The 16,253-nt window shown below is 36.3% G+C and overlaps 1 protein-coding gene across 1 annotated transcript; it reads right to left on the bottom strand.

The window, feature by feature from the left end:
- Positions 1-13,333: 13,333 nt before the first annotated feature.
- Positions 13,334-15,100, bottom strand: LOC145059785 (uncharacterized). The gene is made up of 4 exons (XM_079007572.1): positions 14,728-15,100; positions 14,442-14,634; positions 14,219-14,360; positions 13,334-13,987 (listed from the first exon to the last, which is right to left on the bottom strand). Exons 1-4 carry the CDS (start codon positions 15,098-15,100, stop codon positions 13,334-13,336), a joined length of 1,362 nt encoding a protein of 453 aa, XP_078863698.1.
- Between the last annotated feature and the right edge of the window lie 1,153 nt (positions 15,101-16,253).

Here is a 16,253-nt window from a genome sequence, read left to right as displayed (position 1 = left end):
GTGTTTATGGGCTCGTCATTAATGATGATGTGATAGTCTAGGTTAAACTTTGTAACCTGTTTTGAAATAATAGAAGTGTATTATTTGAGTATTATGTGTTTTGTGCTTAATTGTGTGTCTTAACTTAATTAAGAATAAAAATAAGCGTCAAAATGAAATATTAGATAAAGCCGATATCTATGGATAATGTTGTAGTAGTTGAAACGAGGTTTCCGAATATATAAAGAATGCCGGAATACGAATAATAACAAAGAAGTTATGATCTATCGAAGTTTCGCGACAGAACTGGCACGACGCTGAATGACGTAAATAGTGAATTTACGATAGAGCGATATTTAGCCTTAGTAATGTAAAAGAAAGTTGTAGAATATGTTAAACTAAGAGCGTGCATAAACAGAACGCCCAAATCTGACTTCGTATGAGGAAGTTATGATTTTTCGAAGTTTCGACTTAGTGGTATGCAGCTCGAATACTCAATTTGGGATCGAACGGTTTTTAGCCAACACAATCTAAATGAGAATCGAAGATCTTGTCGATAGTAGTCCAACGGTAAAAAGACAGACGAAAACGGACGTCAGATAAAGAAGTTATGAATTTATAACGGAGTTTTCCTGTCCCGACCTACTAAAATAATATAATAAAAATAAAGTCAAAATTGGCCAACAGAGTCTAAACGAAAGTTGTAGAGCATAGTCTCACCTACGTGTGGATATAAAGAACGTCGAAAACAGAGTTCGTATGAGGAAGATATGAATTTTTTGAAGTTTATTAAATAATTAAAGTATTAAATTTAATTATAAAACCCGATATTATCCGAAGGGGAGAGTCACCGGACTTATCCGGGTTACGCCCAGTGTAGAGCTGTACGCCCAACGTACAACGAAGCATGACCCGCCTCGCACTTGAGTGCTCTGAAATACGTAAGCAGTGACGATCCGAGGGGTACACCCCGCGTAGCTGAGCATTACGCCCAGCGTAATGCAAGGCTTCGGCCTCTATAAAAGGCATGCGAGGGCAGCCGAGATCTTTTGCTCCATTCTTCCTTTCTCTCGCATTTTTACCCTGCTTTTCGTGCCAGAATTATCCCAAAGCCTCGGTATCATTCCCGAGCCCCAAAGCAAGTCCCGAAGCCCTGAATTTCCCGAGAAGTGCAATTCCCGAGCCGAAGCTCTGCCCGCGAGGAGCCCGGTTTTTGTGAAGATCTTCCAGATCTACCAAAGAATACTACTTCTACAAGCCGTAGTGCTGTCCGATCATCTTCTGATCAAGTGAGTGTGTAGTTACTTTCTTCTAACGCATAATTATGAAGTATTTTATACGAAATACGTGTTATGTGTATATTTTGTTGTTATATGAGTGAATGTGTACTCACTTTCTTCTATCTCATAGATATGATTTATTCTCTATGAAATACGTGTTATGTGTATGTGTCTCATCTATTGTTTGGAATATGTATTGAATGAGAATGCTATACAGTTTTTAAACTATGTATAAAAAAATATATTTTTATCTAATAATATGTTGGGTAGAACATGAGTAGATAGTTGATGTGTGATAAACATATGAGAGGCCTCGATGTTGTTGTTGTTGATCTAGTTATTCAGCGGAGTATGGATAACGACCATAGACTCTTTCTAGATAGTTCTGTAGAATGCTAGCAGGCTCATAACCTGTAGGTGTTGTGAACGATGTGTTCATCGGTGTACTCTATCCCCCTCATGGTTGCCTTTAGAACATCTACTGTTGAGGAAACCCCTTTGCAGTAATGTCCGTCCCGATGAAATTCCTAGATTAGGTCCCTAATAATATATGTTGTTTTAGGGACATAAAGGGAGGATACCGGGAATGGGTAATCGGGTTATTGTTGGTTGGTGAAATTAAATATAATTCTTTATGGTGGGTTGAAAACCCTATATGCTCACCAGGCTCCCAAGCCTGACCCACTCAGTTTATTTGTATTACAGGTAGTGGCGCGAGGGCATAAGATGGATGAATTATCAAGTTATTTTGTTTATTAGACCAGTTGTTATAAGTAACTGTTGTATGGTCTATCTTTTGTTGTTTATGCTTTTGTGTCTGTATCGGAACATGACATCCCGAGTTTTGATTTTATATTGAAAATACATTTCTTTATGAAATGCTTTGGTAAATATTATCTTTATCATATTTTGTTTTTGGGAACAAATTCCGCAACTCTTTTAAATCAAAAAGGATTTACTCTGAAATTATTTTAAAAGCATAAACGAAACCGGTCTTTTCTGGTCGAAATTTTAGAGATGTCACATGAAGTGATAAAAAGACTTATGATAGTCGACATCGATAATTTTATAGATAAATGATCAAGGGATATCATAAAATAATATTTGTCAAGTGATATCAGAGTGGTGTTATACATTCAAACTATGTTTAATGAAATAATAACACCGTTGGAAGAATGTTGTGTATTCGAAGTACATTCAGAGGAGATGAATGTTTTTGGCATAATCGATGAAGTTGTTCCTCCGTTTTCCAGATTGAAGCAATGATGGATTATATTGTTGGAAGAACCGAAGATGGTGATAAATACTTCAACAGTATTGAAATTAATGTTGTGCAAGATTTAGAAGACTTCAATGAAAATTAAAAAAGGAAAGGTTGACAAAGTTTCCAGACTTAATAGGCCAAGACCTTGTCTAACATTATGATGTAGTATGCAGTTTGAGTAGTATGATAAGAGCTGATATGTAACCCTATACATGATGCTCAGACATAGTATTTAATAATACTGAGTGACAATTGACTTTTGTCACATCCTTATGAAAGTTTCATAGTGTGTTAAGTCGACTTTAACATACATGATTAGGATGGTGAAATAGATTATTTGGTTGTGAAAAGGTTGAGTAACTTACTTGTTAGAGTAAGGTAGAGTACTTAGTTGAAGATAATATACACTCATAGTATTGTATGAGAAGAGATGTTAGGAATGCCAGAGAACCAAGTTGAAGCTAGTGGAACATGTTGAGATGCAGCTATAATGCAGACTTCCTTAGATAGACTCCTATGAAAAAGACTTAAAAGATACACCCATGAGAAGAAGATTTAATCATATACAGGAAGGACGATGTCATGGAAGGGTAATGAAGTGAAAAAATATGCTTGATGACTGGCATGAGTTAGAAGATGACGCAGGTAGTTAGAAACCGTTTGTCTCCACACTACTAGGATAAATTCTGGTATAGCGTGTCTTGTAGAGTAAACACTACCCGAGAAAGAATTTATATGAAGAATTTGGAAGTGAAATTCCCATTAACCTAGGAAAAGTATTAGGATATGTTAGATTGAGCATATGCATGAAAAGGATTCTAGAAGGCGAGTATAAGAAATCAAGATATGTTTGATAGAAATGCGAAATCCCTAGTTGAGTCTAGGAGAAATTTTCGTAAGTACTTGTTTGAATACATTCATGTGTGATAAGTCTCCTTGTTAAAACTTTGAATGGTGACTTGGAAAACTGCAATAATACTTGGGATGAGTATGAGTAGGTGTGAATAGTAGTAGAGGCCAATACCACTGGAAGCACATGACTCACACTTGGATCAGGGAAAGTCACAAGGTTACCAAGAAACTAGTAATTGATTCCATTTTTTGTTCAAGTATGTCATTACCTTCGTTTCGGTGATGACTAAGAAGACGATTTCCATTTGAACGTTAGTGGTCATAAAGAATCGAGTCCAATTAATATAAATCTGCGTAGTAAGTTGATTGATTCAGAGAACCATGTCTTGTGTAGTGACGAAACTTCAGTAAGAAAAATTGAAGAAGGAGATGGTCGAGGTAGTCAATAAAAATATAACGATCTTCATTAAAGGATTGAGCAACCATTAGCTAGAAATGCTACTAGTTATAAAAATATTATATCAAATTAAAACATGAAGGAAGGTTTCCTCTGTAATAATGTTTGACTAAAAGAGGTAAGAGTATGGTTCGTTGTGTGTCTTTTGCGTTACAAAAATCAAAGGTCATTAGAATATGACCATTTGAGTTGTTGTTGTAGAAAAAGTAAAGGCCTTATCTTGGGATAAGTCTATAAATCAAATTTAAGAAGGAGCAAGAGTCTTCAATGAGAATTGAGTTTTTAACTCGGAGATTAAGACCGAAGGCCCAATGGAGAATGAAGAGCGGGTGCAGGTTTGAACACCGCCATCAATTAAGAAGTTTGAAGAATTTAAGAATGGTTTGGCAAACCAAAAGCTAAAATTCGTACAAATCAGATTACCATAGAGGAGGAATGCGAGGACCCGAATGTTGTGACTAGTTCATTTCTCGTTAACTCTAGGCCTGCTTACATCTTATTTGATTCTGATGTCTCAGATTCTTTTGTGTCTCATGAATTTGCGCATTCTTTTCAAATTGCATGTTATACATTCGCCTAATAATTTCATGTAGATACCGCGGGAAGTGTATCATTACTTGCTGATAAAGTCTATAGAGATTTTTTCATAGAAACTGAAGGTTATAGTTTTCTTGCTAACCTAATTCCTATCTTTTTGACCAACTTTGATATTATTCTCGGCATGGATTGGTTGTCAAATAACCACGCAGAACACTTGTGTTACGAAAAGATGGTACGCATCCGCATCGAAGGGAAGGATCCTATTTATGTCTACGGTGAACAAAGACCTAAAAATCTTAAAGAAAATCTTTTTCCTAAAATTCGTAAATTTAAACCGAAGGGGTATTTTACTTATCTAGTCTATACAGTTGATATCTCAAAATAAGGGAAGAAGACTGTAAATGACGTTCCTATTTATAATAAATATCCTGATATTTCCCCCGGTGATTTGCATGGACTACCCCTGATAGACAAATAGAATTTTGAAATGACTTTTATGTCTAGTGCTGCTCCAATTACCAAAGACTGCTATACAAAATGATAGCATTTGGGTAATAGTAGACCGATTGACTAAGAGTGCACATTTTCTTGCCATGCGTGAAACAAATCCAATAGAGAAATACGCACAAGTATACTTGGATAAAGATATTGCGAGACATGGTGTGTTGTTAAAGATTATTTCCAATCGTGATACTCGCTTCACTTCTCATTTTTTGGGGGCGAGTATACAATGTGAATTGAGATCTTGTGTTGCTCTCAGCGTAGCTTATCATCCCCGGACAGATGGTCAGAAGAAGAAAACAATCCAAACAGTAGAAAATATATATATTGAAGGTATATAAAGCACTGTATGGGCGTAAATGTCATACTGCATTGTGTTGGCGTGATGTAGGACAGAAAATCCTTGGAGGCACTGAAATGATTCACGACACCACTGATAAGATTCAAATTGTACGAGAAAGAAAGAAATCGGCCTAGGATCGACAAAGGTCTTATGTAGAAAAGAGGAGATGACCCATAGAATCCCAGTTGGGAAATTTCGTAATGCTGAAGATATCCCCATGGAAAGGCATTATGCGATTTGGGAAGAAAGGAAAGTTAAGTCCCAGATTTGTTGGACCTTTCAAAATCATCCAGAGAATTAGTAAGCAAGCATACCATTTGTAATTGCCGTAAGATTTGGCAGGTATTCATGATGTAATTCATGTAAGTTATCTACGAAAATTTTTAAGTATATATGATGAAACGGTCCTGTTATCCTAGGTGAAACTGGATAATAATAAGTTAAGATATGTAGAAGAGCCTGAAGAGATCGTAAACGAAAGAACAACTGATCTACATAATAAAGAAGTGGAATTGGTGCTTGTCAAGTGGAAACACCATCGAGGCCTAAATTATACTTGGGAAAATAATAATGAGATAAAAGTGAAATATCCCCAATTGTTTAAATCGTTGTGATTTCGGGGAGGAAATCCTCAAAAGGAGGAGGTATTTGTAACATACACGTTCAGTTATCGTGTTATGTAATTTTAAAAGTGAATAATATAATGAAATATTATATGAATTTGAACATTGAGTTCTAACAAGATAGTTTTTACTAGAATTGAAGTAAAACTATGTTTAGAATCATTCAGAAAGTGATGGCAAATCTTATGAGATTCCGATCAAAAGTCAATTATTGAAATTAACGAAAATATAAAGTTGGAAATAAGTAAAATTATATTATTGAAAGTTGTAAAGAATCTCATTAGAAACATTTAGGCGAAAACCTCAACGAAATCCGAGCTATAAAGAAGAAAGTTACGACTCCTTGAAGTTTCGCGACAGTACCGGCACGACGCCGTATGACGTAAAAAGTGAGTTTTTAATAATCTACTTTTTAGATTTAGTGATCTAAATGAAAGTCGTAGTATTCTTTAAACTGAGAATTTTCATAAAAAGAACGTCAAAATCTGAATTTGTATGAGGAAGTTATGATTTTTTTCAAGATTTGGTATAGCAGTAGACAACTAAAAACTCGAAATAAAGATCGAGTGATTTTTAGCCGACACAAACTAAACGAGAATCGATGGTCTCGTTAATAGTAGTACAACGGTAAAAAGACAGACAGAAATGGACGTCAGATGAAGAAGTTATGAATTTTTAACAGACTTATCCTGTCCCGGCCGGTTAAAAATATAATAATAAAAATGAAGTCAAAATTAGCCGACAGAGTCTAAACGAAAGATGTAGATCAAAATCTCACCTATGCATGGACATAAAGAACGTCAAAAACGGAGCTCGTATGAGAAAGATATGGTGTTTCGAAGTTTGGAAAATCTATGTATGCCTCGCATACATGAGTACGCCCAGCGTACTCGTGTGTGTATGATCTGGAGCCGGCCATGCATGTGACACATATCACACAGGTTCGACACGCCTGATGCCATGCATCAGGGTACGCCCAACGTAATGGCTATTACTGCAGTACGCCCAGGATACTTGAAGATTACGCCCAACGTAATTTGTGTTTCAGCACACTATAAATAGAAACCGATGGCTTCCGATTTTTGTTTATAAAATTGATATTCTTTCACCCTCTTTCATCTTTTAAGTTACTTTTAACCCCCCCCCCCCCCCCCCCCGAAGTCCCGGTATCATCCCTAATACCTGAAGCAAGCCGAAATTCCCGAGAAAATCATATTTTCAAGTCGAAACTCTGCCCGCGTAAGGCCGGTTTTCAACTAAAATTCCCCATTTTCATCAAAGAAAGTCGTTTATAGAAACGAAGTGTTGCCCAAATTAACATTTTAACCTCCGTTTATTTCATAGTGAGTTTAATATATAGGAACAGTTGTGTGTTATGTGTTATATATGCTATGTGCTTTTCCGTGTTATCATCTCGTGTTATTATTTCTGCTATTTTGATAGCAAAGATGTACCATTGGCCATGTGATCAATGAAAGGACTTAGATTCACAGTAGTATTGCTTTGTAGCCTATGGCCGTGTAGAGCATGTCTCGCAAGAGAATAACTTCTACCCCTATGACATTGGCAGAAGGTTAGATAGGGCTGAAAGCCTAAAATATAATAAAATGTTGAATCAGAAATTGTATGTCTTCTGTGCAATATGGGTTGAAGCATTATTGATGTATATCAAGTATTGAAATTGTTATGTCTCATTGATTGTATATCATTGAATCAAATCATCAATTGATATGGAAAGCTTGTCGCATGATTCATATATGCATTTGTTGTTCCTTGTTCCTCTTTGCTTCTGCCATATTGAAGTGTATATATATATATATATATATATATATATATGTATATATATATATATATATATATATATATATATATATATGGTATAACGCTATATTTTATCTATTATTGAACTCAATAAGCGTCACCTCCTACCTCTCTCGGTGTTTAACAAATACAGGTAATAAGCATCCAATATAGTCTTATACTGTTGGAACATTTAGAATAGTTTATACTATTACTTTTGTACTTGGGTTTATGTATGTATATGAATAATAGATTCCTGGGTAGTTATGTAATATACTAAAACTTAGTCGGTTTGTATTCGGTCTTTTGTAATGAAATTATCAATGTAAAATATTATATATGAATATGCATGTAGTATGTTTTGAAGTAATTTGGAGTAACCTGGAGTAACAATTGTTAGGTATGAAAGTTTAGGTCTTTGAGTAGTGGTATAACCAATGGCTTGATAGGCTTGTTGGAAGATTCAGGTTACTCATTGTTCATCATAATCGGTTCCTTTGGAGGAACTACTACTTTTGAAGGATCGACAATAATAACTTCATCGCCTTCTTCTCTTGAAACTCTGTTAGGGTTGCTTTCTCCAAGTGTTTTCCCATTTCTCAAGGTGATTGCACTCACATTGGGATTCTTCTTTGTTTGATATGGAAGTTTACCCCTTTGTTCTTGCTTGTTAAGAGCGGTGGCCAAGTCTCCAACTTGTGCTTGAATGTTGGAGAAGGTGTTCTTGGTTTCTTGTTGAAATTGGGTTTGGCTTTGAGCAAGAGAAGTAACGAGCTCTTGAAAACTCATTTGATAGTTACCACTTGATTGGCCTTGTTGATGAGGCTGTTGGTAATGTAGAGGGGGATGAGATGTTTGTGGATATGAAGGTTTTTGGGATGGGTATTAGGAAAATTAAGGTATCATCATAACATTTGGCGGGTTTTGCTTTGGTGGGTATGGGTTGTTTGTATTATTCCTCCAATTTGGGTTGTATGTGTTTTGAAATCCCATGGGTCTTGGTTGACCTTGATATCCTCCCATTGTGTTAACATCGTCCGGTTCACTTCCAAGTGTGGGACACTTATCCGTATAATGCCCCGTCATTGCACAAATACCACACACGATCAATTGTTGACCACTTCCCACCACCATTGGATTTAACACATTAGTCAAATCCAATAGCTTTGATTCCAAGTGTTGGGTGTTGCTAACTTCACCAACCACTTGTGGGGAATTTCTCTTCATTCCATTTCGAGTCCCAAAATTTCTTTGATTTTGAGAAATGGTACCAAAAAGTAATCTTATCTCTTGAGGTGTCTTGTTGAAGATGTCACCACCACTTGAAGCATCAATCATCCTCCAATATTTTTCATTCATACCCTCATAAAGTTATTGAAGAAGTAGTTGTTCGGGTATATTGTGTTGAGGGAAACTCGTACACAAGTTGTTGAATCGCTCCCAAAAATCATGAAAAGTCTCATTCTCCCCTTGACGATTCCCCAAAATGTCACTTCTTTGACTAGATATCCGGGAAGTAGGATAGAACTTGCTATTGAAGGCTTTGAGTAAATCTTCCCATGTGTGAATAGATCCTGGTAGTAAGTTGAATAACCACTCTCTAGCTTTATCTACCAATGTGAGTGGGAAGGCGGTTAACTTGAAATCATCCAATGTCACATGTTCGGGTAACATGCTAACACATATCATATGAAAGGACTTCAAATGCTTTTGAGGATCTTCTCTATCCAAACCATGGAACTTGGTGAGTTTACGTATAAAACTTGACTTCAATTCTATCCCTAGACGGTTTGCGGGATAAACAAACCAAGGGGTGTGTGAGTGGCATCCGTCTCCATCATTTGTCTAAGTGTCAACTCTTGAGGGGGATTGGGTGGATTGGGGTTATTGGGATATTGTTACATGTATTTGGGAGGTTGTTGGTAAGGTGGGTATGGGTATTAAAGGTGATTGTATAATTGTGGTGGATAAGGTTGGTAGTTAGGATATTGGTTGTAGGGGAGTTGTTGTTGTGGGTATATCGGTTGTTGGTACATTGGAGGGTGTTGGTAATTAGGTTGATTTGGTTGCTGTGCTTATTGTTGAACTTGAAAATCATTGTGTTGAGATTGGTTGTTTTGGTGGAGGTTTTGGTTTTGTGGTTGTGGTTGTTGATAAATGGGTTGATTTGGGTGAAGAGTAGGTTGATTCTAAGGTGGCATATCTATGAGAGGTTCTTGGTGTTGTTGTCTTGGTTGTTGGGGTGGTGTATTGGCATCTTGATTGTTTGGATTTGGGTTGGGATTGTGAGGTGGAGTGTGATTCATGGCTATGTAGTTTTCAAACGGAATGTCTTCAAAGCAATGACCAACAATTGGAGAACTCGACTCGGAGTCGGTATCACTTGAAGTATGAACTTGATCTTCTATGTTGATTAGTGGAGAAGAGGAAGAAGTTTGAACAAGTTGTTGTTATTTTGCTTGTTTGGTTAACTTTTTCAACCTTTTTGCTTCTTTTTCAATCTCCAGATTGTAGATTAGTTCACCGGTTCTTGTAGACCTAGGCATAAACAATCAAATAACAATACCCAATTTCCCCGGCAACGACGCCAAAACTTGGTGGGATGTCAAGTCCACCAAGAAAATTACACCCTTTGTTTGCAAATAAAACATAATATAATGGTAAAAAGGGGTATCGATCCTCGGGGAAATGGTTGTATTCAATCACCAATGCAATCCAATAGAACTAGCGTAAATAAAATAACTAACTACAATTAAACTAAAAGTGGGATGTTTGATTTCTTGAAAACTAAAAGACTTGAATAACTAAAAAGCTTGCAATTAAGCAAGATGGTGAGATGCTCAAATATTGGAGAGAATTGGTTAACCAAGGCAATTCAACACAATGAACATTTGTGTGTTTATCATTAGGATTCAATATGAAGCTTATCATTCATCCCAAATTGGTTATAGAAATCATGAAGCATGATATGCCAAGATTCCTCATAGGTAGTATGGAGGTTGGGGAAGGCACAACACACATTCTTAATCAAAATCAAGGATTCAATTGAAGCAATTAAACCCAAAAAGTTGATTAGCCTTAAGAATGAAGGAATCCCCAATTCCTAGAGGATGTCAATGCTTACACATCCATAAAGGAGTTATGATTCATAAGCTAGAGATGATTTTTACCATCATAAAGCCCTTGTTCTAAGTAAATTCAATGATTCAATGCAAAACCAAAGAAATAAACCAACAATTGCTCATTCAAGTACCAAGCTCATGATGAAAGCATTAAACAAGCATAAGAAATATGAACTAGAATCATAAACATAAGATAATTGATAATCAAGCATGAATCCTTCAAAACCCACAAATATCCACGGGTTTTCAGCCAAAGTTAACCAAAATAGTGAAATTAGCCACTCATGGCAACAAAATAACAATCACAAAACACTACAAAAAATATGTCATTTAGTGGCACACTAAAATTGCCACTAAAAACCTAAAAGATGCCACTAAAAGCTTCTTGAAGAATGAGCGGCACATATAATAAATGCCACTAGAAACGCTCCCACTAAAACATTTTAGTGACACTTTTTGTTTTTGACGCTGCAACTTTTTGGGCTTTTAGTGGCATTTTTTATTTGTCACTATAAAAGAAAAGTATTTTGTGGCACATATTTTACGCCATTGATGCTCATTTGATTCAAAAATTCATACTATTTTTAGTTACACATTTTACGATTTTAGTGTCACTTGTTATTTGTCACTTGTTACTTTCTTTTTTTCGCTCCGTTTTTTTCACACCTCTATTATACATGATTATCTATATTGTCACCAACTTATAGCTATTAATATCATTCATAAAGTTGTGTGCACATACGGGATCCATTACTCGTTTAGTGGTTTAACACTATAATGCTTATGAATACGTTCACATAGATCTCACAAACACGTATACATACACATATACACGTACAAATATACCATAACTCATTCATGTGTATAAGTATACGTATACAAACATAATCCATCACAAGTTAGTGAAAAGTATATGCATTACAATGTTAATTTGTGAAACGAGTACTTATCCCGAAGTGGCACACGACTTTATGATCGATATTAATAGCTACAAGTTGGTGAAAATATACATAATCATATATAGTCGGTAGCTAATCCGTAGGTAATTAGTATCCGTAGGTATTCCGTAGCCATTTCGTAGCTAATTAGCTACGGAATAGCTACGGATTTGCATCTGTAGCTATTCCGTAGCTAGTTAGCTACGGAATGGCTACGGACCCGCATCCATAGCTATTCCATAGCTATTCCGTTACTAAAGTAGAACATCCAATTCTATAGCTGATTCGTAGCTAATTAGCTACAGAAATTTTCCGTAACTTATATCCGTAGGAAAACGCCATGTTTTCTAGTGGTGCCTGTGATTAACTAGATTTCTCTCATCAACAGTTCATCCAAGATTGCTGAGCAAATCCGAAATTGATTTCACTTTCGAGCAACATTCAAGGATAGATTGGTTACCGATGGAGAGATGGCGCAGGTCGATGATCTTCGTCTCTTTATTTTCATGAAAAAGATCTTGAATAGTCGGCCATACATCAGCCGCAGTGGAGTCTGGTTTAAGAACTGATTGAAGCACTGTTTGAGAGAGAGTTCCATACAACCATTGTTTTACAATATTATCCACTTCAATCCACTTTGGATCTTCAGGAGGTGATCATACACAGAATATTCAGGGTCGGAATATGTACCCGTGAGGTGATCATACACAAAATATCCAAGACAATGAGTCTTAAATAACTCTTTCCATGAGTCGTAGTTCATCCTGTGGGAGATCAAGAATAAGGGGCACGTAAGACTTGATGTTGGTGCAGCCATAAATACGATCGGTGGGGTTTGATTTTAGATTGTTGTCTGCATCGTCATACATGATGGAGTGAACAGTGAGAAAGAAGAAATGAATAAAGATCGAAGGAATACGCCTTAGGTATAGGATTGACTTAGGTTTAAGTCTCTGATACCATGTACGTACGATCAGTATTTTCCCATGAATTGTCGTATATCCATTCCATTGATATAAATATACATAATACAATAATGGACTAGGGTACAATGTAAATGGGCTGACTAATACAATATGGGCTACGAATATAAAGTATACAAAATCGACATGCACATACATAAATGTACGCTAACAATTGAGAAGGGTTTTCCCTAGAAAATCTCATTCACTTGATTATCCTGTTCATATTTGATTCATAAATGAAGTATCAAAGGAAATCACAACAAATAATTAGACTCAATTTTCAACCAAAATAAAATGTTCCTCGAAGAAAACAAACTGCATTTAAGCGTAGCGATCTTTTAAGTAAGCACGCCACTTGTCAATAGATGCTAAGTCGGCTGGACTCAAACTTGGAAGTTCACGTTCTTGAAGGGTGTTGATTATCTGTGTAGTCTCACCGAGAAGCTGAGCTGCAGCATGGACACTCGACTCCCTTCTTTCTACGACACTCGTGTGGCATTTCATTAATATGACATGGGGTAAGTTGGTGAGACATGCAGCCAATATATCAGAAATCATTAATGATAGCTGCACAAATAGTTCCTCTTGGCTAAGCTCGTCAATGTTGGTGTCGTAAGAAAGCAACATTGTTTCGGTTATACGATACATTGAGTTGGCAGAAATAGACCTTCATTTGGTATTATCATTTGAAACTCCAATACTAGTACCTTGCGCCTCCATAACCATGCTCATAGCTTTATCCCTCAACAACTGAAGAATCCTTCCTGCTGTATGCAGTTGAGAATCAGGGTTTTGTAGCTTGTTTCCTAACCATTTGTTGTAGACTTCAACTTCTACCCACAACGTTTGAGCAGCCTTTTGAATCCATACTTGGTCATCAGTAGCATTCAGGCTTTCTTCAACAAGTTTGACATATACAAGACCTTCACTCACACCACGAATCAACAAGCAATCCACTAGTTTCTTTTGGATGTTAGGAAGAGACATGGCGATGGTTGTGAGAGTTACCAATGACAAGCTCCAACAGTTACGATATTCTTCTGAACCTAAAGACAGAACATGACGGCTGTCAAACTTTTCAACTTCTTCAAAGCCTCTAGATTCCGCAAGAAGCTTCATCAGATTTTTGGGTTGTTGTTTTTCAGCCTTTCGGATCAAATGGTTCACAGATTTTAAAATGCCTTTCAAGGTTCTCTCAGCAAACTCCATGTCCTCTTCAAGTTGCAAAACATATTGGCTAAGATCTTCATCTTCTCCTAGTTGCGCTTCCTCGGGATTTTCTACTGACTCAACATGTGAGGCATGAAACAAGCCTTTTAGCCACTTCCAACAATGGAGACAACACAAAGCACATATCACAAAGAAAATTGGAATCACTGATATCATCTTGCATGATACGACAAATGCCTTTTGAAATCCTATACAGATGCTGAGAATTAGGACTTTCATATGCTGGATGACAACCTTGCATTTGCGTCCATTGGATGGGAATGGTATGCTACTATGTTTCCAATCATATAAGTTCCGAGTCCAGTAGCTCTCTACTTTATATACCTTGAGGTGTTTCCAAATCCATTTTGCTGACAACTTAAAGCGTAAGGCTGCAAAAAATCTGGCAAGTGGGGCTATCGTACCCAGTATCACTCCGATAAATTGGATTATGAAAATCAATGGCGTTGACCACTTATAATCCGACCTATAGTCCCTTAAAAATTTAAAATTTAAAATTACAACGAAAATTTGTAAGCCAGTGCTTAAGGCACATATTACCCCAGACGGGGAGGTTGTAGTAGAACAAGCAGTCATGAATTGGGGGCTTCCGGTTTCTGCCATGATCCAGTAGTTGCTCACATGTTGCTTTAATTTCTCAACATTTAATCTTTCTGGTTGTTGCAGTTCTTGATCCCTCAATGCTGTTACATGAGCCGCTTGATATTTTGATTCCAGAATCTGTTTCGACTTTACAATTGCTAAAGATGAACATACATATATTATCAGCAACATGAGTAACGGGACCACGGAAATGGATGCATAAATAACACACATAAGGACCGGTCCTATACTGTATCTATAAGCAACGCTTACAACGACATTGGAATTCTCTTCGAAATAGAAGAGAATTCCCGTGTGTATTTGAATGGAAACATTGACAATCAAGGTGATTACAAAAACACCTAAAGCTATGATGTTTGAGACAAGTTCCTTGCTATCCATGGTCGCTAGAGAAGGCAATAAATTAGCCATTATGGTGAACATAAAGCTCATGCTTCCAAGCTTTGCTTCCTGGTCCACAATACCGTACATTATATTATTTAGATCCATGGGCAGCTTTATTGCAATAGCTATCACAGTGATAGTTGCCGCATTTAAAGTGAAATATTTACACGGAAACCAGAGCTTTCTGTTCCGCAACCCATGTAATAAATCAGCCACCATTGCAAGGATGCAAAGCAGAGATGCTAAGGCGACATAGATCCCAATCCACCTCATAGGATGGTTATACCAACTTTGGTAACTTGACTGGTGTACTAAAAGCTTTAAGAATTGTTTGTACTCTTTTGTTATGTTGGTGCAAGACTCCACCTGCCAAAATTGGTTGTACACTAAAATGGTATCCATGATTATGTTCCTCCAAGGAAAAGGAAAAGGAACTAATACGTCAAGCAAGAAGATGAAAAACACAGGATTTATTTTGAGATGTAATAATGACTTAAAAAAAATGAAACTTTCATGCTTATAATCTATCACTTGATGACTTGATCCCGCTGTGAAATGTTTAATTATATCATTACCGGGAAATAGTTTTAAAAGTCTTGTTTGTCAAACCACGCGTTCAAACTAATTAATGGACCGGGCAATTTAAATTTCATATTTTATTGGAATACAAAAAAAATATTATTCATATGTTTATAGAAAATTAATAAGGAAATGTTCATCAAACATTAATTAAGAATAAACATAAAGTTGTATAACCATTATGTCAGCGCTGTATCCACCAAGGACATCGTATTAATTTATTTATTATCCAATCCTACTTCGGTTCATTTATTAATCACATTGAAAATAAAGTTTGATTAATAAAGTCAAATACTTGGATTAATTATAAAGTCAAATACTTTACATTCCAAAAAAGCGATAGCTAGAGGCTAGCACCAAGAGCTATTATGGTCTGTTGAAGTTGATTTGAGGTCCAGATAGAAACAACAATGAGGCCATTCATAATACAGAAAATTATAGTCAATTAACATCGAATGTTATGATGTCGTTGTTAATGTAAATGATATGCAATCTCTCGTGTATTTTATTATGAAAATCACCAAATATATATATACAAGACTTGACCCTCACTATTTATGGATATACATTGAATATATAATATTTTTTATGACAAACAAACGTTCCTTTATCTAAGGGATTAATATCTCATCTAATATACCCCACAGTCGAATCGGGAGGGTGATGGACGTTGAGACTGTTCTTGAAGTCGTCGAAAAGCACGAAAGGTAACCTTTTAGTGAAGATATCAACTACATGGTATAACGTGAGGGAATGTGAAATACATGAACTTGACCACAAACAACTTTCTCTC

Source organism: Lactuca serriola, chromosome 6 (assembly GCF_051521515.1).
Source record: "Lactuca serriola cultivar US96UC23 chromosome 6, Lser_US96UC23_V15, whole genome shotgun sequence".
Lineage (NCBI taxonomy): Eukaryota > Viridiplantae > Streptophyta > Magnoliopsida > Asterales > Asteraceae > Lactuca > Lactuca serriola.
Note: the sequence above shows the minus strand (reverse complement) of the source record. Positions and strands in the feature narration are given on the sequence as shown.

Coding starts and splice junctions, on each gene's coding strand:
- LOC145059785 (XM_079007572.1), bottom strand. CDS start 15,100: ATGGTGGCTGATTTATTACATGGGTTGCGGAACAGAAAGCTCTGGTTT. Junction 14,635..14,727: donor AAGCGTTGCTTATAGATACA/GTATAGGACCGG, acceptor GTTCATCTTTAG/CAATTGTAAAGTCGAAACAG. Junction 13,988..14,218: donor GGATTTGGAAACACCTCAAG/GTATATAAAGTA, acceptor CATTGTTGGAAG/TGGCTAAAAGGCTTGTTTCA.